This window comes from Chiloscyllium plagiosum, chromosome 30 (genome assembly GCF_004010195.1).
Source record: "Chiloscyllium plagiosum isolate BGI_BamShark_2017 chromosome 30, ASM401019v2, whole genome shotgun sequence".
NCBI classification, from domain to species: domain Eukaryota; kingdom Metazoa; phylum Chordata; class Chondrichthyes; order Orectolobiformes; family Hemiscylliidae; genus Chiloscyllium; species Chiloscyllium plagiosum.
Window position 1 is genome coordinate 35,816,098 of NC_057739.1, and position 25,337 is coordinate 35,841,434.

The window sequence follows — 25,337 nt, forward strand, 5'->3', positions numbered from 1 at the left end:
CCCTTTTAATGTTTCCACACTGCTTGGATGTAGATTTACCTGCACCCAGATCCTGTCTTACTAAAATCAATCACTCCAATTCACAACCTTTATTTCCAGTCCATCTTTGTTCTTATACATAAAATTGCTTTATATCTTACTAAGTTATGGTCACTATCACTGACATGTTCGCCTATTGCCACATCTAGCATTTCCAGACTTCATTCCCTAACATTAGGTAATGCACCACCCCTTCACTTGCTGTGCTTTCCATGCACTAGCTTAAAAAGCTCTCCTGAACCAGTTTTAAGAATTCCTCCCCAACAAGCCTTTCACATTTTATCTATACCAGTTAATATTGCAGATGTTGAAATCTATCATTTTTATACTTTTGAGCTTTGCTTATGTATCGGTCTTTCTATCTCTCCGTAACTATTTAGGGGTCTACAGTACAGCCATAAACTGTTTGGCACTTTCAAATTCTATCCACGTGGTCTCAATTGAAGATACTTCTAAGATATCATCCTTCCTTACTGCAGTCCTGACCCTCCCTCAACCATGCCTATGTGGTACCGATAGAGAGATTTGTAGCCAAAGCTTCCTATTGAAATGCAGGAGACCTGGATAGAGTCAAATGGTGCTCTCTGAAGAACAGTAACTTACTGAAAATCAGGCTATTAAAAAATATTTCCATGTTATACCTCTGTAATGTTACAGGGTGCTGGCAGCTCTCCAAAAAGCACAGATGTCAAATTTTCCCAGAATTGATCTCTGAAAAATAAAATCCATTGCATATAACAGTAGTCTCAAACAAAATACTGCATCCACAAAAGGCTTTGATAATAGAATGCAAATTAAGCACATTAACCTGTAAATTCCAAGATAAGCGCGCCTTTGTACTTGCTTGTGTCAATTGAGCGTGCAATTTAGTGTTTTAGTTTTTATCGACCTGCTTCAATTGTCAAATCTTCAAACAGGATACAGTTAAGCAATGTGTTAAGCTAAAAATGCTTACTGATTCACCAATGAAGGGAACCTCCAATTCACTGTCAGGAGCTGAATGCTTGCTGAATTTAACAGCCACTTCTTTTCTCTAGCTTCCAACACAGGATTTTGCAATGTGACATGTCAGGATCCCACAATATGAAAGTGATCACAATTTAACTTCAAAAATCATTATTTATGATTTGGCTGAGCAGAATGCTAAAAACCAATTGAACATTCTTTCAAATTGTTTATTTTTCTTTTGTGCATACTGACGCCATGTCTTTATTGCAACTGAGGCAAATGAAATAGGAATTATTCCAAATTACTTTTTTATTTTTATCTTCAGCACAGTTACGCACTTCCATGTATTGTAGGGTATGAGGAAAAAGCTTTGTTCTAATCCTATTCAGGACCACTCCCTAACTTCTTCCTCTATTCCAAAGATAACTGTTGATATTGTTTATTCTTGCTGAGAATTTCTTAATTTCAAGTTTTAAACCATCTATTATCCAAATGTAACCTATCTTAATTCCCAGCAGTTTCTGATCATCCACCTTGCCCTCTTTGGAAACGGACTTTTAATGAACAACCCACTCCATATCCAGATATTGTTTCTTCCTACTTCCCTTAAAAACTCCATCAGCAGTGGAGAAGGGCTCCTGAGCCCTGGGCTCATCTGCTCCGACCACTTTTCTTTTCATTTTTCTTTCCCCTCCCTCTTCTATCTGATTTTACCTACTCTTGGTAAAGAGCTTGGTCATGGTAACAGCAGAAGCGGGGCTGGACCCAAGCAGGGCCCAGCACAGAACCGTGGTAGCAACAGCTGAGTCGAGTTTGGGATCCTGGGGCTTCTGCATCGTCAAAACAGTCCTTGCACCAACTATGACTGCTGCTGCAAGGCGAGTTTGAGTTCCTGGCAGCAACTGCATTCAGCGCAGATTCATGGAGGTAATGCAGAGGTGAGTTTGGACTCAGAACGATACCTGTATTAGCAGTGGCTACATTGACAAGGTGGGCCCGAAGTGGACTCCGCAGAGGTGGAGTCGAGTTTGGGCTGGAGCAGTACCCAACAATATTGGTAGGGTCTGCATTGGCGAGGTACAGCAAGGACTCAATGGGTGAGGGCATCAATGGAGGTGCGATGGTGAAGAGTGACAACTTTCACTCCAGCAGCGCAGTAAAGGAGATTCATGCCTGGTCACCAGGCCGATAGTCCACGATGGAGCACTTAACAAGGAGGATTATGAGGACCTAAAATAATACTTACTTTATTTCTTCATTTTTCTGCCTTTATATTATATCTTTTGATTTACTTTTATGTTTTAAGGTGGCGTCACAGAGCAGCAACAATGTACAACACTTGTCATTGTATTTTCTAACAAGATACAGTATGACAATAAATCAAATCAAATATTTCTTTCAATTTTTCAGTTTTTGTTGGAACTCTGATGTAAACATTTGCTCCAAAGCCTCAGAAATGACTCGTCAACTAACATCTACCTTAATAGTTGATCACATCATTGACCATATTTCATAATTTGCTGTTCATCCCTTGCTGTTTCATTGCAACATACCAAGGCTTCTTTAATTGTGTCTCACAACCCCACACCTCCACTTTGCCTCCAGACCCTGGTTCCTGGTATCCCATCCAACAGAGACTCCCTCACTTCTGGCACTGATTTTCGCTGCCCCTCCAACCGCAGGCCGTTTCTCTCCTGCATTTGTTGCAAGCTTATCAGCAACAAACAGAGAGCCAGTATGGGTTTGGAGGAGCATTTTATTGCAGGTGCTACTTTCCCTGGGTTTGGACACCCTCATGAGTGGTTTTCCCTGGGGATTTTGCATCAGTTTAGCTTGTAATCTGTCTGCATGCGTCTCTCTCCCCCCTCCATCTGCGTGCGTCTCTCGCCTTGTCTGTGTCTTTCTCGTTGTCTCCCTTTGTGTGTGTTTCTCTCGCCCTTTGTGTTTGTGTCTCTGTCTCTCATTTTGTCTCTGTCTCTCCCCCTCGTCTGTGTTTCTCTCTCTGCCCCCTTTCTGAGTCTGTGAGTCGCGTGCCGTGTCTCCTCCTCCTCGCTCTGTGACTGCGCGCGCCTGTGTCTCTCTCTCTCGCTTTCTGCGTGTTTCTGTATCACGTGTCCCCCTTCCCGCGTGCCCCTCACTGCCCACATGTCTCGCGCTCCCTGCATGTGCCTGCGCAACTCTTTCTCACTGCCTGCGTCTGCATGTCCGTCTATGTCTGTCTGTCTTTCTCTGTGTGCGTTTCTCTCTCTGTCTTTCTCTTCGTCTGCATGCCTCTCTGTCCGCCTGTGTGCGCATCTCCACCTCTGCCTGTCTGCCTCTGTCAGTGTCTCAGACCAAAGGGCATAATCTCAGAATAAGTGATCATACATTTGAGACACAGGAGGAGGAATTTCTCTCAGGAGGATAATAAATCTATGGAATTCTTCACTGCATATATTCAAGGCTGAGATAGAGATTTTTAATCATTAAAGGAATCAAGGTTGAGTAAAAAGGAAGTAAAGTAAAGTTGAGGATGATCAGATCATCATGATCTAACTGAATGGCAGAGCAAATTTAATGAGCTGAATGGTTTACTTTTACTCTTTATTCTTACATTAGTCTTAAAACCTCAAATTTATCTCACATTTCCATAGCCATCTCCTCCAATATTCTGCAATCGTGTTCATCAGGCCCTGCAGATTTGTCAACTTTCATTCCCACTAATTTATCCAATTCTACTTTTATTTTTAATAAGACCAATTCTTCTAGCTCCTCATTCTCACTAGTCCTTTGCAGCTCTATTATTTCTCAGGGATTACTTTTACGTTTCTCCATGAAGACAGAATTATTTAGCTGCCTGTCATGGATCCATATTTGTCTTTCCTAACTGATTCCTTTTTACATGCCTACAGAAGCTTTTTCCGGTCCAATTTTATGCAGTTTCTTCAATTATATTCACATTCTATTCTCCCTTTTATTAGCTTCAAAGACTTTCATTACTGATTTTCAAAGTGCTCCCAATTCTCAGGAAGGCTCCTCTTTGGCAACTCTGACAGGATATATTATACTATTGTAAAGTATTGGATTCTCAAGTGGACACAAGCATGTGCAGCTTTAGGCTCGATTTGTATTTCTACCTTTTGTAGGTTGTTTTTTTTTAAATTGAGAGATATAGCTGAATCTGGAAATATGCTTTCATCTATTTAAGTGATACCTTTAAAAAAAACCTTGAGGTGAGTAGTTCAGTGCTTTATGGAATAAGTTGAAGGGAGCAAAAAAATAAGGCTGCTGCCATGCCAATTGTTCAATGGCAGGGAGACCGACAGAACCAGCTCTTTTAAAAGAAAGAGAGCCATGAAGTCAGCAAGTGCACATGTTTCTGAGACAGCAAAGCTTAGCAGCTTCTAAAAGTCAGAATAGATTAAAGAAAAAGGTCTCAAGTGATTTAACGCCAGTAACAAAGCTCCAACAACAAAGGCTGTGCTTAAGGAATCCATGTTAAGTAGCAAGTGACCCACATTAGCTGTTTAAGGGTCTCATGAAGAGACATTACCAAAAGAAACCAGCATTGAGTAAATGCAGAAATTTGCGAGAAATAAATCAAAAACAGATACGTAAACTAAAGAAGAAACTGAAGTGGAAATAGGATGATTTTTCATTGAAATTTGAGTATTTCTAAGGTTGTTGTTGAGGGTAATACGGTTGAATTCCTGATATTTACAACACAACTGCTTCAACATAGCGCTTATGTCATGTAAATTCATGTCTTAATTTTTTTGTGTGTAAAATAAGCTTTGGTGTTCTTTTGTTAAAAGTACATTGGTAGCCTCTTGCGAATATGTCAACGACTGGATCACCACAGAAACCAACTTTCAACAATAAACCCAATCTTCCATCAAGGCAGGTTTCACTCTGGAATGGTTTGCCCAGTATTGCCAGCAGCTGGGATCATTATACAACAGCAATCAAGTCTTCTCCTTTGATCTAACATAAGTTTTAATATTCTTCGTTAACCACTGCTGCCTCACTTCTCCTGTTGGGTTTTGTGACTTTAAGGAATTTATGTTTGTTATAAACCACACATTAATTCTTGAAGTATTAGCCATCATCTATATACCATCAGACCTTCAAAAGGTATTTTCGCAAACAATCAACTTTCCCCTCATACCTAGTTACCTCTGATTTAGATTTAAGACCCTAGTTTCAAATCAAATCCACTATATTCAAACTCAAGGAAAAGCCCATCATAATATGGTCATTTTTCCTTAAAGAATATGTTTTAAAAAACTGAATTGGCTTTTTCTCATTGCAATAATAAATGGTAAATACCAACAACACTGGGGAAGTAAGCACATGGGTAAAAAGAAATCAGAAACAGATCACGGTTTCTTCATCGTCACTGGTACAAAGTCCTGACCTTTCCCAAATAGTATTGTGGGATAATCATCAGCAGTGTTACAGTCCCTCCACCTTCTCAATTGCAATTGAAAATGGCCTTGCCAGCAGTCCTCTCAGCCAATGAAGTTGAAAAAAAAATCCAATCTGAGTAGATTAGGTTAATGTGCAGCGGACTGCAGGCAATTCTACGTTCCCAGCAGAGAGACTAATCACAGTATAACTCATGATTATTAAATCTACTATAGCAAAACAACCTTCCTGTTTGACAAGAGTTTACTCATAGCCAGTTAGAATGCAAATCTCAGTAACAAGGACTATTTTGTACGTTCCCAAAAGCATTGTATCACAAGCCTACAGCTGTCTGAATAACCTAACTAATTCTGCACATTTTCTGGATTCTGGACATGGATAATTTTCTTTAAAAAAAAATAGCTGCTGTGGGGACAAAAATATGGAGCAAAGGCTGTGAATAAAGCAAAAATATTTTGCAATTACAGAAAAGAAAGAAACATACTTGGCTCGTAAAACGGTCATTGCGCTATCCCTGCGATCCTGCCACAGTGCATGCAAAAAAGCAATGGCAGCACGATGGATGAGAGGAGGACACCAATATTTTCCTTGTTGCTTGGAGTCGATGAATTCCAATACCACCTGGAGACAGCTCCATTCTCCCAGGATAAACTCCTGTGAATATACATCAGTGAACTGACTGTTAATTTAAAATTGCCAATGTGACATTCAATGTTTTGTTCAACTGGGAGATTAGCTCTCAACAGACAGATTGGTCTTTATTTCTCACCTTTGATCCTACAGCATCATCTTTCACTTCTAAGTTGAGGAAGAGCTCAATCAAACCAGGCTGCGTCTCCACAGCAACTGTTAAAAACTCCAGGATCATCACCTTAATTCGCATGTCCTAAATCACAGAAATTGTTTTTTTAAAAAATACTTGGAAGGACATGCTTGCACAGCTCTCACTGTTAAATGCCCTTTCAGAATGCTAACTGTGCTACATGTATCGTATATTTGCTCTTAGAGTCAGTAGCATAAACATTTAGCATTAATATTTTGTAAAACAACAAACAAACACCTCTGTCTTGCTCTGCAGTCTATTAAGAAACGCATCACGTATTGCTGCAGCATCACTTCCAAGGCAGGCATACACGGACATCGGGGCCACCTGCAAAGCAATTAAGAAATGTTTCAATGCATGCATTCATACTCCTTTTTCAAATGATTTGTTTCGACTTACCAGTTCCAAATTGTTTTGTCATTGCCTAGTCTCTTCAGTCTCAAAATCTAAACTCTCTACGCTTTATTAAAGAGGACTAAAACAACTTGAGGTGGGTCGCAAGATTCTAGAGAACGACAGAGGAATAGTAAATTGAGCTACCACACTGATCACACATTCCTTTCCTTCTCATCACATCTACTTGGCCACTCCTCCCTTCAATTCTCTCAATATCAGAATTTAGTTATCAACTGATTGAAAACAGAAGCTAGATGCTGGAGAATGATTATGAAACATTATCTAGCCTTTCAGATACCTTTCTTAGGGATAGGATTTTGCGCATTTGGAAAATCATGGCTTCATTAGGGACAGTCAGCATGGTGGTGTGTGGGGCAGGTCATGCCTTATTAACTTGATTGAACTTTTCCACGAAGATGATAAAGGTGATTAATGAGGGTAGAGCAGTATACATTGTCCACCTGGATTTCAGTAAGGCTTTTGATAAGGTCCTTTATGGTCGGCTCATCAAAAAGATTAAGATGCATGGGATACATAGTGAATTGACCACATGGATTCACAATTGGCTTGCCTATAGAAGACAGTCAGGAGCGGTAGAATGGTGTTTTGCTGGCTGGAGGTCCATGACTAGGGGATCCATACTGGGACCTCTGTTTGTGGTATATATAAGTGACTTGGATAAAACTGTACATGGGTAGATTAGTAAGTTTGCAGATGATACAAAGACCAGTGCAGTTGTGGATAGTGTAGAAGGTTGTTAAAGGATACAACAGGTTATAGATCAGTTGCAGATATGGAGGAGAAACGGCAAATGTAATTTAATCTGGATAAGTGTGAGATGCTGCACTTTGAGAAATCAAATGTTAAAGAAAAATATGCAGTTAATGGCTGATCCTGAACAGCAGTGATATACAGAGGGATCTTGGGGTTCAAATCCATAGCTCCCTGAAAATGGCCACACAAGTTGACAGGCTTGCCTTTATTGGTTAGGGAACTGAGTACAAGGGTCAGAATGACATGTTGCAGCTTTACAAGACTTAGATTAGGCCACACTTACATTATTGCATTTGATTCTGGTAGCCACATTACAAGGAGGGTGTGGAGGCTTTGCAGAGGGTGCAGAACAGGTTTACCAGGATGCTGCCTGGATTAGAGGGTAAGAGTTGCAAGGAGAAGCAAGTAAAACACAGTTTTCTCTTGAGAAGCGGAGACTTGAAGAAGTCTATAAAATTATGAGATGCAGAGATAGGATTGATGGTCAAAAGCTTCTTTCCCCAAAGTTGACATGTGTAATAGGAGGGGGCAGGCTTTTAAAGTGAGAGTGGGACAGTTCAAAGGAGATATGAGGAGCAAGTTTTCTGTGTTTTTTTAAAAACAGAGAATGACTGGAGTCTGAAAGGTGATGCCAGGGGTGGTGGCGGAGGCAGATACATTAGAAGTGTTTAAGATACTTTTAGATAAGCCCATGAATATGCAAGGAATGTAGGGATATAGATCATTAGCAGGCAGAAAGGATTCATTTAATTTGGTATCCTGTGCTGCACTGTTCTATGTCTTCTGAAAATCCAAATACAAAATCTCCTGGTTCTCTCTCTACTCTGGTTGGGACTTACTCAATAAACTCAAATTACTCAGATACTATTATGATTTTCCAAACAGGTTATTACTTCCTTAAAATTTGTTTCCATTACAGATAGCTCTTCTTTAATGCGATGGTTATGTCCTTGTGTAACCACGTGTTATAGAAAAATCACACTTTAGAAACAGCGCTTAAAGTGTTGGCGACGTAACCACTTTATAAAAGTTCAAGCTTTAGAAACCATGTCCCCAATTTGTCAATCACGTTACGGTAAATTCACGTTAACTAAACGCACGTTACAGCAGAATGACCTGTGTTTATCCAACAAATAGATATTTGACAATTCAGCCTGCTTTTTGCCTCTGTTCCTGTTTAAATAGGGATGCCATATCAGCAGTTTTCCAATCATCTAGTATTTCTCCAGTCCCTGATTATTTTTGCAAAATTACAACCAATATTTCCACCATCTCTTGCTTGTTTTTAAAAAAAGGATCCTCGGATACAAGGTATCAGAGGCAATGGACATCTCTGCCTTTTGTCCCAATAGTTTGCCCAATACCACTTCTTTAGTAATAATAATAGCACTTGATTCCTCCCTCATATTCTTTAGTATAATGGGAAATTTGAAGTATCTTCCTCTGTAAAAACTGATGGAAACTATTTCACTCTTCTTCAATTTCCTTATTCCCTAAAATCATCTCCTCAGATCCATTTTCTAAGAGACCTATATTCACGTTGACCTCTCTCTTCCTTATTTACAGAAGCTCAGTTTTTATATTCCTTGTTAGTTTGCCCTTGTAGTTTATTTTCTATCATCTTTTTAATCCTACTTTGCTAGATTCTGGATTTATCCTGGTCTTCAGTGCTATCACTGACTCTGGCCTCCTTATATGCCTTTCCTTTCAACTTAATGCTCTCCGGAACTTCCTTACTCAATCTTCCTTCCTAACTGGGATGTATTTTTTTGCTGAGAATAATGAATTATCTCAAATGTCTGCCACTGCTTACTTACGGTAATTTCACTGTGATTTCTCTTAAGTTAAACACAATTGTTTCTGAACCAAGTTTCTTGCTCTCGAACTGAAAATTACATTCATGACTACTTCTTCCTGGAGGATCTTTTACTAGGTAGTCATTTATTAAACCTGCCTCACTGCCCATTACCAGATTTAAAATAGCCTATTCACTGGTTGGCTCCATGACACATTGCTCGAGAAAACTATTCCTAATGCAGTCTATGAATTAATTGTTGTGGCTACACTTTCCAATTTCAATAACCCAATCAACAAGATTAAAGTTACCCATAATTATTGCTCTATTTTTATTAAAGTCCTATTATTTGTTGATTTATAGCTTTTACATTACTGAAGAATAGTATGCACTACCTATTCAACTTTGAGCCAATGGATTCTCAACCCAAAGTACACCTGAGTCCATAACTCTCAAATGAAGCCTGGCTATAGATTTGGTCCAAAGGTGAACATAAATTAAACATGCAGCTTCAAATTACCACGAAAGTATAAAGCAAATCTGTTTCTGTAAATGTAATTGTTGAATCAGGATTATAGCACTGGAATTAACAAAACAACATTGAAAAATTACTGAAATCTGCATTACATGTCCCAAAGGATCTCGACATGCTAGTCACACAGCTTGTTGCTCCTTGTTTAGGGAATCTAGAACATCAAGACACAACCACATAAGGTGGCAATAATTTTGGATTAAGATGAGGAGAGCTTCTTGAACTCGAGAGCTGTGAATCTGAGGAATTATGGACCCTAAAGATTTCTGGATGCTCCTGTCATTAAATATATAGATAAATTGATTTCCAATCTCAGAAATGGGGAGCAAGCAGAGAATGAAATAAAGGGAGAAGATCAGTCAGAGTCAAAATGAATGACCAGACATACAAGATACGTGGCACGTGATCTCACCCTTAGCTCATTTTGTATGCTGCCGGGTTTAGTCCCATTTGCCAAAGTACGAAAGTAACGTGAAACGCTAGCACTCCAAGTTAAAGCACTCTCAGAATTAGTTAACATCCTCACACACTTACAACATAAACCTAATTCCTCATCCTACATACCCATTTACTGCACCTGTTGTCTCAGAATCTTGCTCAACTCAGCACTCTTGATACACGAATCTAGATACTATCTTGATACACCAGTCAGGCTGGGCATGAGATGTCAGTAAGCTATGACTACAGACGGGTTTTTTTTCCCTTAGCAGCACAGGGATTTAGGGCCCCCTTGCATGAATCAAAAGTTCACACCCAAGTTCAGCAGGTAATAGGGAAGGCAAATGGACTGTTGCAATTTATTTCAAAGGGAATATGGTATAACAATTGTGGAGGGCCTTGATAAAGCTATGCAATGCACTAGTTAGACTTGACCTAGAATACCATGGACAATTTAGTTCCCTCACCTCAGGAAGGACAGACAGGTATTGGAGGCAGTCCAGAGAAGATTCACTACGTTGATACTGAGCATGCAGGCTGAATCAGTTAGACTTGTACTCATTGATGTTTAGAAGAATGAGAGGAGATCTCATTGAAACAAAGATGATTCTTAGGGGGCTTGGCAGAGTGGACATAGAGATGTTAGATTACCTTTCAAGACAGTCTAAGACAAGGAGGCCTAATCATACAATAAGGGGTCACCAATTTAAGACACAGATGAAGAGTCATTTTTACTCTGAGGGTAATCAATCTGTGGAATCCTTAACCATAGGCAGCTGGCAAGGCTGAGTCATTGGGTACGTTCAAGATTGAATAGAGTTTTAATCAGTAAGAGAATCAAGAGTTATGGGATGAGGCAAGAAAGCAGAATTGAGGATTATCAGATCAGTCATGATCACACAATAACAGAGCAGACAAGGTGGACTTACTTCTGCTCTTACATGTTATAGGACACATGAACTTTAAAAAATAACTTACCATTGCAAGTCTCTTCAGGAGCTGGATAGCAAGGCGCGGCAATGCAGGATCATGCCTGTGGTATATATACTTTGCCAAAACTGCTATTAAGTTATTACCATGGGTACCTGAAATAGGTAACACAAGTGTAAAATTAAACCAAACAAAACAGGTTTAATATTATCCGGGCTGCAAGAACTGAGTTCCAATTAGCATATTAGCACCACCAGACGTTACAGAAGGTTCAGCAAAAAATTCACTATTTGTTCATTTTTCAGAAGTCAGCGATGATGAGGTGGAAGTAAAGGGCAAGTGCTAAGTGATGAGTCATTCAAAGACCAAGTCTACACGTGCCCACTTTGTGGCTAACTCTATTTCCCACTACATCATTGCAATCTGCCGCACTCTGCTCAATGGACAGAGTCTTTATGTTCCAGATTTATTGCCCCTCTTACCCCAAATGTGACTTCATCTTTGATTTCTAATCTGTCAAACCAGCCAGTTAATGTAAGTGTTCCCAAACTTAAACTCGTCTATAGCTACTTGAAAAAGCAATGTTCCTCAGCCAGCTCGAAAGATAACATGGAAAAAGGCACAACAATCTAACTGAAATAACAGAAAACAATTAATATAAACTGAATTACACTCTCAATGTTCCAAAGCAGAGAGCAATGAAAGCAGTGCAGGGTTAACAGAAATCAAAATCAAGAACAAACAATTGGTGAAACTTAGTCTGACAGCATCTGTGGTGAGAGAAACAGAGTAAACATTTCAAGTCCAATAGGACCCCTCTTCAGAACGTAGATAACATTTGTCTGGACAAACCATAATCAATAATCCCCCCAGATTCAGAAGTAGTTTGTGCATTTCAAATCAGAGTAACTATGAACAGAGGAGTACCTACTGATATAATCTGGACAGACAGTTGAAGAATAATTCTAAAGCCAATCTTTACTCAGTTTAACTTTTATTCACAAAGCAAAACATAACAAGCATACGCCCCTTAACTGAGCTATACCACAGTTTTAGCAAGTGCCTTTTTGTACTCAAGTGAAAGATCAGTTAATGTCCTCCAACTCTACATAACTGAACACAGTTGATATACAAACAACACATATACAGTTAAATGAACTTCATTATTTTCCTCTGGTTTGTAATTGGTTCACTTCAATCCTTTTGTAAAACCAAAATATGTCATTAAGTGCCTCTTTGGAACTACAACATCAGCAAATGATAACAGTTATGTTGGAACAGCACACTAACAGTTTAAAATCATTGCATAACACCAGCAGCAGTAACTATTTCATCCTGCTCCAAATGTTATTTCTGATTATTCATTGCACCCCACAATTATTACATACCATGTTGTGTTAGGGCCTGCTCCAATGGCGAAACTACTTCTGATGATGGTTTCAGTTTGATGACATTGTTAGTTATAGAAAACGCTAGCTTGATGGTCTGAATGAGTGTCTGGCCGGATCCTTCAGATCCACAGCTGCATTGGGAAGAAAAAGAAAAAAAGCAGAAAATTGGATAAAATTTGTATTTCTAAATTGTCAAAACAAATAGCTGCATAAATGCTCAACATGATGGATAAGGCAAGTTTCATAGTTATAAAGCCGTCATAGAACTTGGAGAAAGTGAGGACTGCAGATGCTGGAGATGAGAGTCGAGAGTGTGGTGCTGGAACAGCACAGCAGGTCAGGCAGCATCCAAGAAGCAAGAGAATCGACGTTTCGGGCATAAGCTCTTCATCAGGAACAAAGAATTCCTGATGAAAGGCTCATGCCTGAAACGTAAATTCTCCTGCTCCTCAGATGCTGCCTGACCTGCTGTGTTTTTCCAGCATCACACTCAACTCCTCATAGAACTTGTCTAATTGTAATTACTCTATTCTTTTACTCCTGTTTGCAGAGAATTATAAGATGTCCTTAAAACCATTAAGTCTGCACTAAAAAAAAACTACTCTAAATCTACACTAGCCTCACTTGCTAGCACTCGGACCATTAGACTTGAATGCTATGACATTGCAAGTGCTTATCCAGATACTTTGGAGGTTTCCTGTTTCAACTACCTCCCCTTCCAAGGCAGTGCATTCCAGATTCCTATCACCCTCTCAACTAAAAAGGTCTTCAAATTCCGATTAAACCTTCTGATTTTTATCTTAAAATTTATTACCCTTTTGATTGACTTCAACCAAAGAAAACAGCTGCTTACTACCCACCCTACGATCCTCAATCTTGTACACCTCAATCACATCCCCCCACCCCCAGCTTTCCCAGCTCCAAAATAAAAACAAGTCTATCTAACCTCTCTTCATACACATACAAGACAAATATTTGTATTTGACTGGAAATTAACCTTGCATCTCAACGAGCAAACCTACATCCAAAACCTCTCTTCATAGCTAAACAGATCCATTCTAGACATTATCCTGATGAATCTCCTCTGCATCCCTCCAATGCAATCACATCTTTCTTAGTGTGGTGACCAGAACTGCACACAGTTCTCTGGCTATGGCCTTACCAGAGTCCTGTACAGTTCCAATATAACCTGCCTGTTCTTATAATCAAAGCCATAACTAACAAAGGCAAGTGTCCCATATCCCTACTTAACCACACTAATAAGCTATCCTGCAGACTTCAGGACCCCAACATCCCTCTTTTCCTCCAAGTTTCCTAGTAACCTGCCATTCTCTGAATACTCCCTGGTCTTGCTACTTCTTCCAAAGTGCATCATCTCTCACTTGTCAGGGTTAAATTTCATCTGCCTATCTGACCAATCCCATCTATATCCTTCTCTAACCTAAGACTGTCAACTACCCAAATACTTAGCATCTCCACCTGACACCTTTTCCTACACAGTTGATATATATTATGAATAATGGAGGAATCCAGCGCTGATCCCTGTGCTTCGTCACTAGACACTGGCCTCCAGTCTCAAATACAGCTTCTTCCACTTAGTAGTAGTCTCCAACTACTAAGCCAATTTGCCAAGTTATCCTGAATCCTATATGCTTTTACCTTCTTTAATCAGTCTCCCTGTGGGATCTTGTCAAAGACGTTGCTGAAATCCATATAAACTACATCAACTGCACTACCCTCATCTACATAACTGAACACTTTGAAACATTCAATTAAATTTGTTAGGCATGACGTCTCTCTGACAAATCTATGCTGACCAATCTGATCAAACCTTGCCCTTCCAAGTGGAGATCAATTATTTTCTTTAGAACTTTCTTCAGAAGTTACCCAACTATTGATATAACATTCACTGACGTGCAATTCCCTGGTTTAATCTCTACTACCTTCCTTGAGAAGTAGAACATTAGTTCTCTTCCAGTCTTCTGGCACCTCTCTTGTAGCTAGTAAGAAATTAAAATTTTGGATTGAAGTCCCTGTAATTTCCTCCCTCATGCTCATTTTTCATGCCCCCTCTTTGTTTTCTTAATTGCATTCCCAAGTTCACCACTGCACTTTGTTTACTCTAGGGTCTCCATGGATTTGCTCCCTTTGTACAAAGTTATTTTCCTTATCTCGCCGTAAACATCGCTAGGGAGCAGCACGATGGCTCAGTGGTTAGCTCTGCTGCCGCACAGCACCAGGGACCCGGGTTCAATTCCAGCCTCGGGCGACTGTCTGTGTGGAGTTTGCACATTCTTAGTGTCTGCGTGAGTTTCCTCTGGGTGCTCCGGTTTCCTCCCACAATCCAAAGATGTGCAGGTCAGGTAAATTTGCAATGTTAAATTGCCCATAGTGTCAGGGGTGAATATAAGGTAGGGGAATGGGTCTGGGTGGGTTACTCTTCGGAGAGTTGGTGTGGACTTATTGGGCCGAAGGGCCTGTTTCCATACTGTAGGGTACCTAATCTAATCTAATTCACCACAGTAATCTAGGATAAACTCATGCAGACTTGGTGTTCAGCCCACTTTTAAGCCCACCAAAACCTCCAATATCTCATCACTCTCTAATGTCAAACTGCTCAAGAACCTCAAAGTATTGAATTCTCTACCTACATCCTTCTCTTTCAAAGTGAAGACATATGAAAGTACTTGTTTAGCATCATACTAATATCCTCTAGTTCCATACAGATTGCCTTCTACTTCCCAACTGGCCCTACACTTTCTCTGGTTATCTTCTTCCTTCTCATACATTTTAGATCATACAGGGATCTCCCCATAATCTTAATCACCAGCATTTTTCATGCCCCCTCTTTGTATTCTTAATTGCATGCCCAAATTCACCACTGCACTTTAAATACTCTAGAGTCTCCATGGGTTTGCTCCCTTTGTACAAAGCTCTTTTCCTTATCTCGTCCTAAACATTGCTAGACATCCACGGTTCTTTGGGCATATTGCTCCTACATTCCCTCCTAAAGGGACCATTTTGGGCTTGCACTCTCACCAATTCCATTTTAATCACCCTCTTACCACTGTGATGCTGTCTAATTACCCACAGGCAGCTGTTCCCAGTCTACTTTGGCCAAATCTTGTCTTTCTTCAGCAGCAAAGATAAATCAGTTTGACCATGTAACATTATATTGCAAGTGGTGTCTATTTTTCAATTCCTAAAATATAGTTACTTTCACAGCACTTCAATGCTCTACTGAGGAAATGTTGCTCGGTCAGATGCGCCATTTTTCAGATCAGACATTAATCAGAGGCTCCTTCTGCCCTCTGCCCCCCAAAAAAACCCATGTAGTATCTCAAGTTAGAGGACAGTTGGCTCCAAACACTTGGCTAATATTTAACCCTCATTCAACATCACACAAAAAAGATTATCTGATCGTCTATAATTTGCTGTGTGTCAGAACTTACTGCATGCAAACTAGCCATTCACTTTAGGGTGTAGGTTTGCTCGCTGAGCTGTAGGTTTGATATCCATGGACCTCAACCTGAGCTACAAACCTTCACAAACCTTGCAAAAGCCATTCACTTCCTAGGTGAGAAACAGTCATAGAACAGGCCAGACCCCCTTCAAAACACTTCAAGAAGGTAGTCCAGACCCTAACTTTGCTAGCTGTTTTAAACAGGTGTAATATGGATATTGCAGGAGGGATGCAGCTGGTGAAACCACTAAGTTTTAAACAAAATAGAATTTATTTACAAGATTACCAAATGAAACACAAACAAAAGAAAACAAAATACCAAATAACTTTCCGACCCAACAGATCATCCCAACTTAACGATGCTATTTCCAATACTTACAACAACTCCCAAGAACACACCTTGGCCCAAAGGTAAAATCAAACACAGGGTCTTACAGGAGAAATGTCAGTGAGAGAATGGATCAGCATGGACCTGCTTCGTTGGGGCCAGCAGCTTCAAACACTACTGTGCCAAAACCAAACCAGAGGAACTGGCCAGTCCCCTTTCATTGCACAAGTGTTTTTTTCCTAAAAACTTGGAAGCCTTTTTCATGAGGTAGTATGTTAGCTATAATTAAATTGGCCCTAAAACCCATCCAAACCTCGACTTTCCAGAATCTATCTTTTACAACCTCCTGAAAAAAAGCCAAGGACAATATCACCTTGTTAAAGAAGCAGCATCATCACAAATTACTACATTCAAAAGAGTATTACGGCTTTCAAGTGTTTTGAGATGTCTCATGGCTGTCAATGCTCTCATCAAATGGAAGTTATTGACGACAAATACCTTAGTTTTTCTCAAAGGCATTTATAATCTTAAAAAGATTCCTCTTAAAAAGATTTTTCCTTGCCCAACTTAAATCCTCTATATCTAGCATTTAGATGAAGCACATCAAGAACAGCTTCCCCACTAAAAAAAACTCTCCCAACACTCTAGCACCAAAGTCCTGCCTTTTACATTTGTAACGTTTTGATCTCATGCGCTCTACCCTAGTTATCAAAGACACAGCAATGGCTGTAATGCCACATTTCTCTCCTTGGTCAAAATAAGACTCGTGAAATAAGTTTGGGTAGTTTCAAAGGTACCAGTGAGTATCACTTCATAATACAAAAAGTCTCTCATATAGCACAAAAGTATTCTAACTTCAGTGAAGCAAAAACAACTGTAAAAGACAAATGCATAACTAAACATTAACCTCTATTTTTCCAAGATGCAATCACTGCTAAGGGAAAAAGAGAAAATATATTTCTCTGCATCAGAGATACTCATGCCATATATGGTACATGAGGCTACCAAATTTGAATAGCTAACAATTATTTATTCAACTTCATATGCCATGCATTTATATAACCAAAAAAATGAAACTTAAATAGTCATCTGCTTATAGCAGGTTTGAAGTTTAATATATGATATTTTTATGCAAATTAAATGGTACAATACCTTTCATATACAACCTATGAAGTTTTTTTTTTACAAAGTTTTGTAAAAGCAGCATGAAGTTATCTAGTTAGGATCAACAGAGCTTTGTATCTGTCAAAAGTGCATAGTAGTTTGATATAAACTACACCTTGCCTAATCAAATTCTGTATTACAACTTACCTATTAGGCTGCACTGCCATTACTGCATCAATGGTATCCACACCAACAGCCATAATATTTATGATGGCCTGCCCTGCTTCTGTATTTGCCAAACAATGGGTGCACAAAGACTGAAGACTGAGTGAGTTACTAAATGGAGGAAAGGAAAAAATTAAGCTTTGTGTAATATAACTGCTTCTTTCTCAAGTCCACCTCAAAGACGCTGACAAAAAAATTGCATCCTTACAACATACCTGCCTTGTGATTCCTCCGCTGGATTCAGATGCAGGATGGTATAAATAAGTTCAAAAATTAGGCAACCTGTGATACCAATTGAAAAACATGGAATTACAAATACATTAAAATTGCATCATGCAGACTTATACTTATATGCATGTTGCTCATCTCAAATAATAAACTTTAAAAATAGGAAGGACCAGAAAATAATATTGTTTCATCTTTGTTTACAACAGAACAGCCTCCACCTATGACAAAAATATGGAGGTTCACAGAGATTTGCAGCTGCAAAGAGTTGCCATGCTAGATTGGAGACTGGTGGTACCATCTGTATTTCCTTGCTTTGGATAAACAATTAGTATAGATTTTCAAGAGACAGAAACATTCTAGAATTTTCTTACATTTCTGAACGATCAGCTTATTGCACTTTCAATATAAAGCAATGCGATGCTGTACATTTTGGATAAGAACAGTGCCTGGGAATAAGGGGTGTACTAACAAGTCTCAGTGAACCTCATTTAAACAGTGCAAACTTCCAGGCAGAGAGGTGGCAGGCATAGAGGCGTGAGATGATTTCAATGAAGAAGAATGGTGGTGGACCAAAATTAAGGGCTCATCCGACTCAGGCTGCAATTTCTTCAGCTTCAGATTGAGTAAGAGAAGGTCATCCTACTGAAGAAAAACTAACTGCTGGAGAAACTGGACTCAAACGTTAAAAAGTTCTGAGGAAGGATCACTCGACCCAAGAATTAACTGATTTCCCTCCACAGAGGGTGCCAGACCTGTTGAGCTTTTCCATCAATTTCTGTTTTTGGTTCCTAAAATGTTAACTCTGCTTTTTCTCCATAGATGCTGATGGATCTGCTAAGTTCCTCCAGCAATTTATGTTTTTGTTTCAGATTTCTAGCATCCATCGCTCTTTGTTGTGTTTTTTAAAAGTCAGCCTACTAGATTCGTTAACAGGTATTGGCATGCTGACAGTTGGTGGGAGACCGCCTTCAACGTGCACCAGCCAACACAGTATCAAGCAACTGGATCAAGGGCTAGGGTTTGGCTGAGAGCCATCTCTCGGCCATTGCTTCCTTCTTCCACTGGCCAACGTCCAAAAGACATCTCCAACAGCACTTACCTTTCCAGTGGGTAATTATTTGTCCTGAAGGCACAGAGGGTATTCTGCTGGCAGTGGCACAAGTGTACCAATCTAACCAGCTGACTGTTAGCGGCCAGGACTTTCTGGTCTGGGGTCCTAAGTTCAGCAGAAAGTCTGCCAGCAGCCAATTAGCTGCCCAATTGCTGGAAGATATAGCAGGATCTCTCCCCTTAGTAAGTGAATATTTCTCTCCTGGAAACACAAACGTTTGGACTAATGGGAAGATCCTCGCCAAAAAAGGTTGAAAGGGGACTCAAATTTTTTTAAAAGTTCACAGAACTGGCATAAGCTGTGCTCAAATCTAATATTGCCCATTGTTTTCATATTGTTGGCATCAAGTCCATTTGTAGATTTAACCTCAACTAAATTAGATATTGTGGTATAATTCCAGATAGTAAAGATATTCTAAACATACTGTTGCCTGAAGAAATGAAAATTTGAGGGCTTCACCAACAGAAGCAATTCTCAATGCCTTTTTCCATACAGGAGCCGAAAAATGGAATTGCAAGCAAGCCTCATTACAGGGCTACAATATGCTGCAGTTGAAAATTATTGACATGAAAAATCAGAACACATGATTGTGAAATCAGGTTTTAAAATGGTTTTTGAATACAACTTACATACCATTAAGATTATACTACTACAGCACAGTTGTTTGCTGTGAACAATTTATGCAAATATCTTAATAAATCATTTCCAGTTCAAGAGTTTTACAAACTTGGGAGACTATTCCCTGAAAAAAAAGTTATCAAATAATGCTTGCTATGTAGACAGTTTGAACATTGTTGCTGCCATGATACTAATGCATACACAAATAATTTAAAAGTATAATCAATTACAAAGGTAATAAAAGCTCAACTCAAAGAGCAGCATTTACACAAGTTAAAAATTGTATGCTTTAACTTGACAACATTGTAAGAAGGCACTGCAATAAGTTCCTGAAATGTTGTCAAAGGCACCCAGTAGAGAAACTGAAAGAAGGCTTTGCCTGACTGCTCCACTGGCTCAAGACAACACTGAAGCATTCATGTCAATATTTGAAGTAGTTCTCCCCCTTCCCCCCAGTCCCCTGATTGACATTCCTGCTCCATCTACCACTGTCAAAAACACAATCATTACTGCTAAATGAAGCTTTTTGAGTATCAAAATAGCAATTGTTTACTTAAACAGTAATTACACAATTGAATTAGAGTAGATTAGATTAAATTACTTACAGTGTGGAAACAGGTCCTTCGGCTCAACAAGTCCACACCGACCTGCCAAAGCACAATCCAGGCCCATTCCCCTACACTTACCCCTGCACCTAACACTACGGGCAATTTAGCACGGCCAATTCACCTAACCTGCACATTTTTGGACTGTGGGAGGAAACCCACGCAGACACGGGGAGAATGTGCAAACTCTACACAGTCAGTCGCCTGAGGCGGGAATTGAACCCGGGTCTCTGGCGCTGTGAGGCCAGCAGTGCTAACCACTATGCCACCATGCCGCTCATAAAAGACTGTTTACAAACCACAGTCGGGCGGGAATTGAACCCAGGTCAACTGCTTGGAAGGCAGCTATGCTCACCACTATACCACCATCACCCACATTTGAAGCGCATTGAAAGTATGAGCAACACGTGAAGGTATTATACAAATCTTTTAGCCTAATTTGTATCATCCACAACCACAGGTGAGTTGCCAGAGGACCGGAGCAGGGCTAATGCTATGTATTGAGAAAGGCTGCAAAGAGAAGCCTACTCACTACAGAAATGAGTCTGACATCAGTGGTGGCTATGTGTTTGGAGGGGTTTCCGAAAGATAGGATCTACACGCATTTGGAGAGACAAGGAATGGTTAGGGACAATCAGCCTGGTTTTGTGCAAAGAAAATCATGTCTCAAGTTGATTGAGGTTTTGAGAAAGTAACCAAAAAGATTGATGAGGGCAGAGAGGTGGATGGTTTATATGACTTTGACATGGGTCTGCATGGTAGAATAATTAGTAAATTTAGATCACATGGGATTCAAGGACAGCTTATCAATTGATACAAAATTGGCTTTATGATAAGAGACAGAGGGTGGTGTTTTAGACTGGAGGCCTGTAACCACCTGGGTCCACTTTTGCTTGTTTAGATAAATGATTTCAAAGAGAACGGAGGTATGATTACTAAGTTTGCAGATGACACCAAAATTGGTGGTATTGTGGACTGTAAAGAAAGTTATCTAAGATTGCAAAAAGATCTTGACTAATTGGGTCAATGGGCTCAGGTGTGGCAGATGGAGTTTGATTTGGATAAATGCAAGACATGCATTTGATAAAACAAAGAGGACAGGACTTATACATTTAATGAAGGGCCCTGGGTAGTATTGTCAAACAGAGAGACCTAGGTGTACAGGTACATAATTCTTTAATATTTGTGTTACAGGAACACAGGATGATTAACGTATGCAGCATGCTTGCCTTCATTGCTCAGGCCTTTAAGTTTAGGAATTGGGACATCATGTTGAGGTTGTACAGGACATTGGTGAGGCCTCTTCTGGAGTACTTTGTCCAGCTCAGGTTATATGCAGAATATGATTAAATTGGAGGGGATTCAGGAAAGATTTATCAGCATGTTGCTGGGAATGGAGGATTTGAGTTATAAAAATAGGCTGGGGTTATTTTCCCTGGAGCATAGCAGGTTGAGTGGGGACCTTATTGAAGTTTATAAAAACATGAGGGGCACTAATAAGGGGAACAGTAAAGGCTAGATCTAAAGTGGGGGAGTTCAAAACTAAGGGGTATTTTTCAAGGTGAGAGAAAGACTTGAAAGGACATGAGAGCAACTTATTTTTTAGAATGCAGAATGGTTAGTATGTGGAATGAACTGCCAGACGTAGTGGTGGATGCAGGTACATGTACAGTTACAACGCTTAAAAGACATTTGGCTAAATACAGGTGGGTAGGTGATATTAATTTAATTTGGGAATATGATTGGCTTTGACTAGTTTGACTTAGGTGTCTGTTTCCATGCTGTATGATACTCTCGACTAATCGAAGAATATGTTTACATCATTTGTGCGGAAATCCTTACCAATTTCCTCCCGTATGCCATAGATATTGTAGCGCCATTTATGATAGGTTGGCAGTAATTCTTTTAAAACAAAGACCACACAAGGTAGAAGACCTCGACTCTGAGTACTCCCCAGCTGCCCCTGTTGGAAAGCACAAAAACAAAATGGCATGTGTGAAAAGCACATACTAAATTGAATTGTCCATATCTGCGGTACTGCCAAATACTAAACAAGATACTAACAACATAGAACCAAGAAAAAGGTTAACTCTATGAATGTTACCCCATGATTTTACTGACAGTTTTCCAAAACAGTGTCACTTATTTTTAAAAACCTTGATATTAAATACATGCTACCCATAATTTAGTTAAGGCGAATGAAGCGTAATGCATATTACCCTAGCAGTTCCAGCAGTGACATTAATTTTGTTGTTTCATAACATATGAAGCATTTCTAATTTTAATTTGTTCACACATCACCAAATTCTCTTTTTCTATAATACTGGTATTTTCTATATTTTGGTAGAATTAACCAGATATATGGAATAGCATGTTGCTGAGCAGCAGTACCAAACTTTGTATCAATTGCCGTATGCTCCGAAAACGACTGGGGATATCACCATACAGTCCCAATCTCAAACTATCGACAAACGCTTGGTTCATGTCAATGATTACTTCAGTTTACTGTGAGAAGGATTACACAAGAGATTAATTCAGCAGATCCAAGTAGAAACACCATGAGTTTCTCACCAATAATTTTCAAATTGTATTCTGACACGACATTTGCATCTGTTTCATTAAATTTCCACTCAAGTGCAGACAGGTTATGTCTGAACACAGCAACAGGACTGCACGTACTCAGCTGAAAATCTAGCTGTAGAATTGAGGATCAAACTAAATTCAGAAAGCTGCAACAGCAATCTTAGATAACTGATTCAGGCAAATACCATTACTGCTTACAATTTATCAATTTCCAAACAGGCAGCAGTTTTGGACCATTTAACCTTTATATATGGACTACTCAATGCAGTCAATAATAATTGATACCACACTTAGGTGCACTTCGCCTATTAACACTAGTGATAAAAATATTGTACTTCTGACCGAAGTTCCCTAACAGGAACCTACAGAATCAACCTATCCACTAATCCAATAAATATCCGTAATTTGACCTAACAGAGCACAGTATTCAGAAACTCAACAGAAAACATTACAAAATGCTTCATACATTGTTCTATGCACAAGCTGCCTTCTCAATTACTGGATGTTTTTGTTAACGTCACACACAATTCTCACTAAAAGCAGAAACTTGTGCCACATTACATACAACTATCAAGTTATTTGAACCATTGGACAAGTATATTTTGCACGAAACACTATTTTAAGTTACAGTGAAAATGTTCCCATGTACGAACTAATGAAAAGTCATCTTGATATCTCCAACACAAGTTGTTTCATAGAGATTACTTAATTTCTAAGATGAAAAACAAAGCAATTTAAACACAGGCATTTAAGAAGCAACTTTACCTTGACAAGTGTTGTAACCAGTCGGAGAAAGGCCATTGTGACACTGTACTCGCCCTGCGGTCTCTCAATGCTCAGCAGTAGGTTACCATAACTACCAGCTTGCATTCCTTCAGCCCTTCAAGAAATAAATGTTGATTGCTGTATGTCCAATTTCTCCATCAATATGACAACAAAATTCAATTCAGCAAAGTATTCTTTCTTGGAAATTATTTGGAGAAAGCCAGAGTGTCAAAAGGCAATGTGCTAGCAAGAACCAATTCCATTTGCTATGTCCTCCTGAATATAAAATTTATCACTTGCCCTCATCAGGATAGTAAAAAGCAAAACAAATAAGGAACAGAAAGAATTTTAAACCCCATTAGAATAGGCAGGTGAAAGGAAGGATTTATGCATTTAAGAATCAAGACAAAAATTAGAGAAAAGACAGTGCAAACTTCGGTGCAAGTCTTCAAGCCATTACCCAAACGACAAGAAATTTTCAACAAAAATGAAATTAAATTGCACATAATAATTCAACAGATTTCAATAGCCTGTAAACAAAATTTGTTCAAACTTTTTTTTGGGGGGGGGGGGTGCGGTGCGGCTGTGACTAGTACAGCATGGCTCTGAGAAGACAACTATAGTAAAACAAAGATGCTTCCATCTAACCTTTAATTCTGAAGTTTCTTCCTTAATGAATAATTTATTCATAGTGCTTTAAAAAATCTAGTTTGTACACATCTCTAATAGTGCCTACACTAATCAAAGACAAACATGTTCATTGTCCAGGCAACTTGCATCCTCACGTACACTAATATTTCTTTGAAGTAAACCAGTGGAATTGAAAGGTCTCGTGCACCAGCCTGGATTTACTTACTTTGACTGTCAGTCAAAGAATTATTCCCTAGTTATTCCTGTGAAGCAGGCAAAGACTTTCACTAAGAGGGCTACAACGCAGTTTTACTAAAGCAATCAGGACCTTCCATCAGCCTACAAAACCAAGAACCTCAAAAATCATCGTTCAACTGCTAAAGGCAACAGTACCAATGCAACCCAATGTCTCTTTACAAACAACTTACACTAATCCATGTTAACTTTTATTTGAAACACTTTGGGTTCACCTAATTTCTAATATGTTAATTAGTATAGTATTTCTTTTTGCATGCAGTAATTAATAAACACCTAGTTAAATTGGCTTAATATAAAACAGAGGGCCATTTGGTTCTCAGAGAGTGGTAGAAAGGCAAGGGATTGTTGTTAAATTAACCTTATTTCAACTAATGAGTTAGGGTGAATTAAAAAAAAGGTGCCAGTTAATCCCTCTTCATCCAGGAATTTAACATTTTAGGGTATCTTGTCTGGAACCAGAATGAATTGGGAAAGCTCACCCAGGGTCTGCTGGCAATATTTAATAGCTTTGGCTAATAAAAAGTTACCAACCTTAAAATTGAAACAAACAACTGATCTAGCATGGAAATTATATATAAAAAGAGGGAGCTTTAAAGTTATTTTAAAATATTTTACAAATACTGGAACTAATGACAGAAATCCCCCAGTCAACAGTAAACTTCAATTTAAAAGTATACTAGATCGAAATACAAAGATAACATTACTGGTCACAAGAGACTTTGTAGCTGCAAGCATTGAGAGGATAATTCTGCATTGCAAATAATTAATAAGTCAAAAACAAAAAGGAATTATGTGCTCTTCTGAATTTTGCCATGCCAACAGGCCTGAGTAATATAACTGTTAGTCATTAAAGATTAAAGGAAGGCTCAGATTGTTTTGTTGAAAAGACGGCATATGATGCTCACACATGATGACAATGACAGCATCATCTATGTCTACAGTGTTC

General features: G+C 39.1%; 1 protein-coding gene across 3 annotated transcripts in view; it reads right to left on the reverse strand.

The window, feature by feature from the left end:
• Positions 1 to 25,337, reverse strand: part of nup188 (nucleoporin 188) — a 98,985-nt gene that overhangs the window by 32,736 nt on the left and 40,912 nt on the right. For all 3 annotated transcript variants that reach the window (XM_043720361.1, XM_043720363.1, XM_043720362.1), the window contains exons 20-29: positions 23,504 to 23,618; positions 21,998 to 22,118; positions 17,809 to 17,875; positions 17,576 to 17,704; positions 12,471 to 12,604; positions 11,131 to 11,237; positions 6,455 to 6,544; positions 6,164 to 6,280; positions 5,879 to 6,048; positions 681 to 750 (exon numbers count right to left, since the gene is read on the reverse strand). In XM_043720361.1, the coding sequence (XP_043576296.1) occupies positions 681 to 750; positions 5,879 to 6,048; positions 6,164 to 6,280; positions 6,455 to 6,544; positions 11,131 to 11,237; positions 12,471 to 12,604; positions 17,576 to 17,704; positions 17,809 to 17,875; positions 21,998 to 22,118; positions 23,504 to 23,618 (1,120 nt within the window). The remainder of the gene's footprint in view (positions 1 to 680; positions 751 to 5,878; positions 6,049 to 6,163; positions 6,281 to 6,454; positions 6,545 to 11,130; positions 11,238 to 12,470; positions 12,605 to 17,575; positions 17,705 to 17,808; positions 17,876 to 21,997; positions 22,119 to 23,503; positions 23,619 to 25,337) is intronic.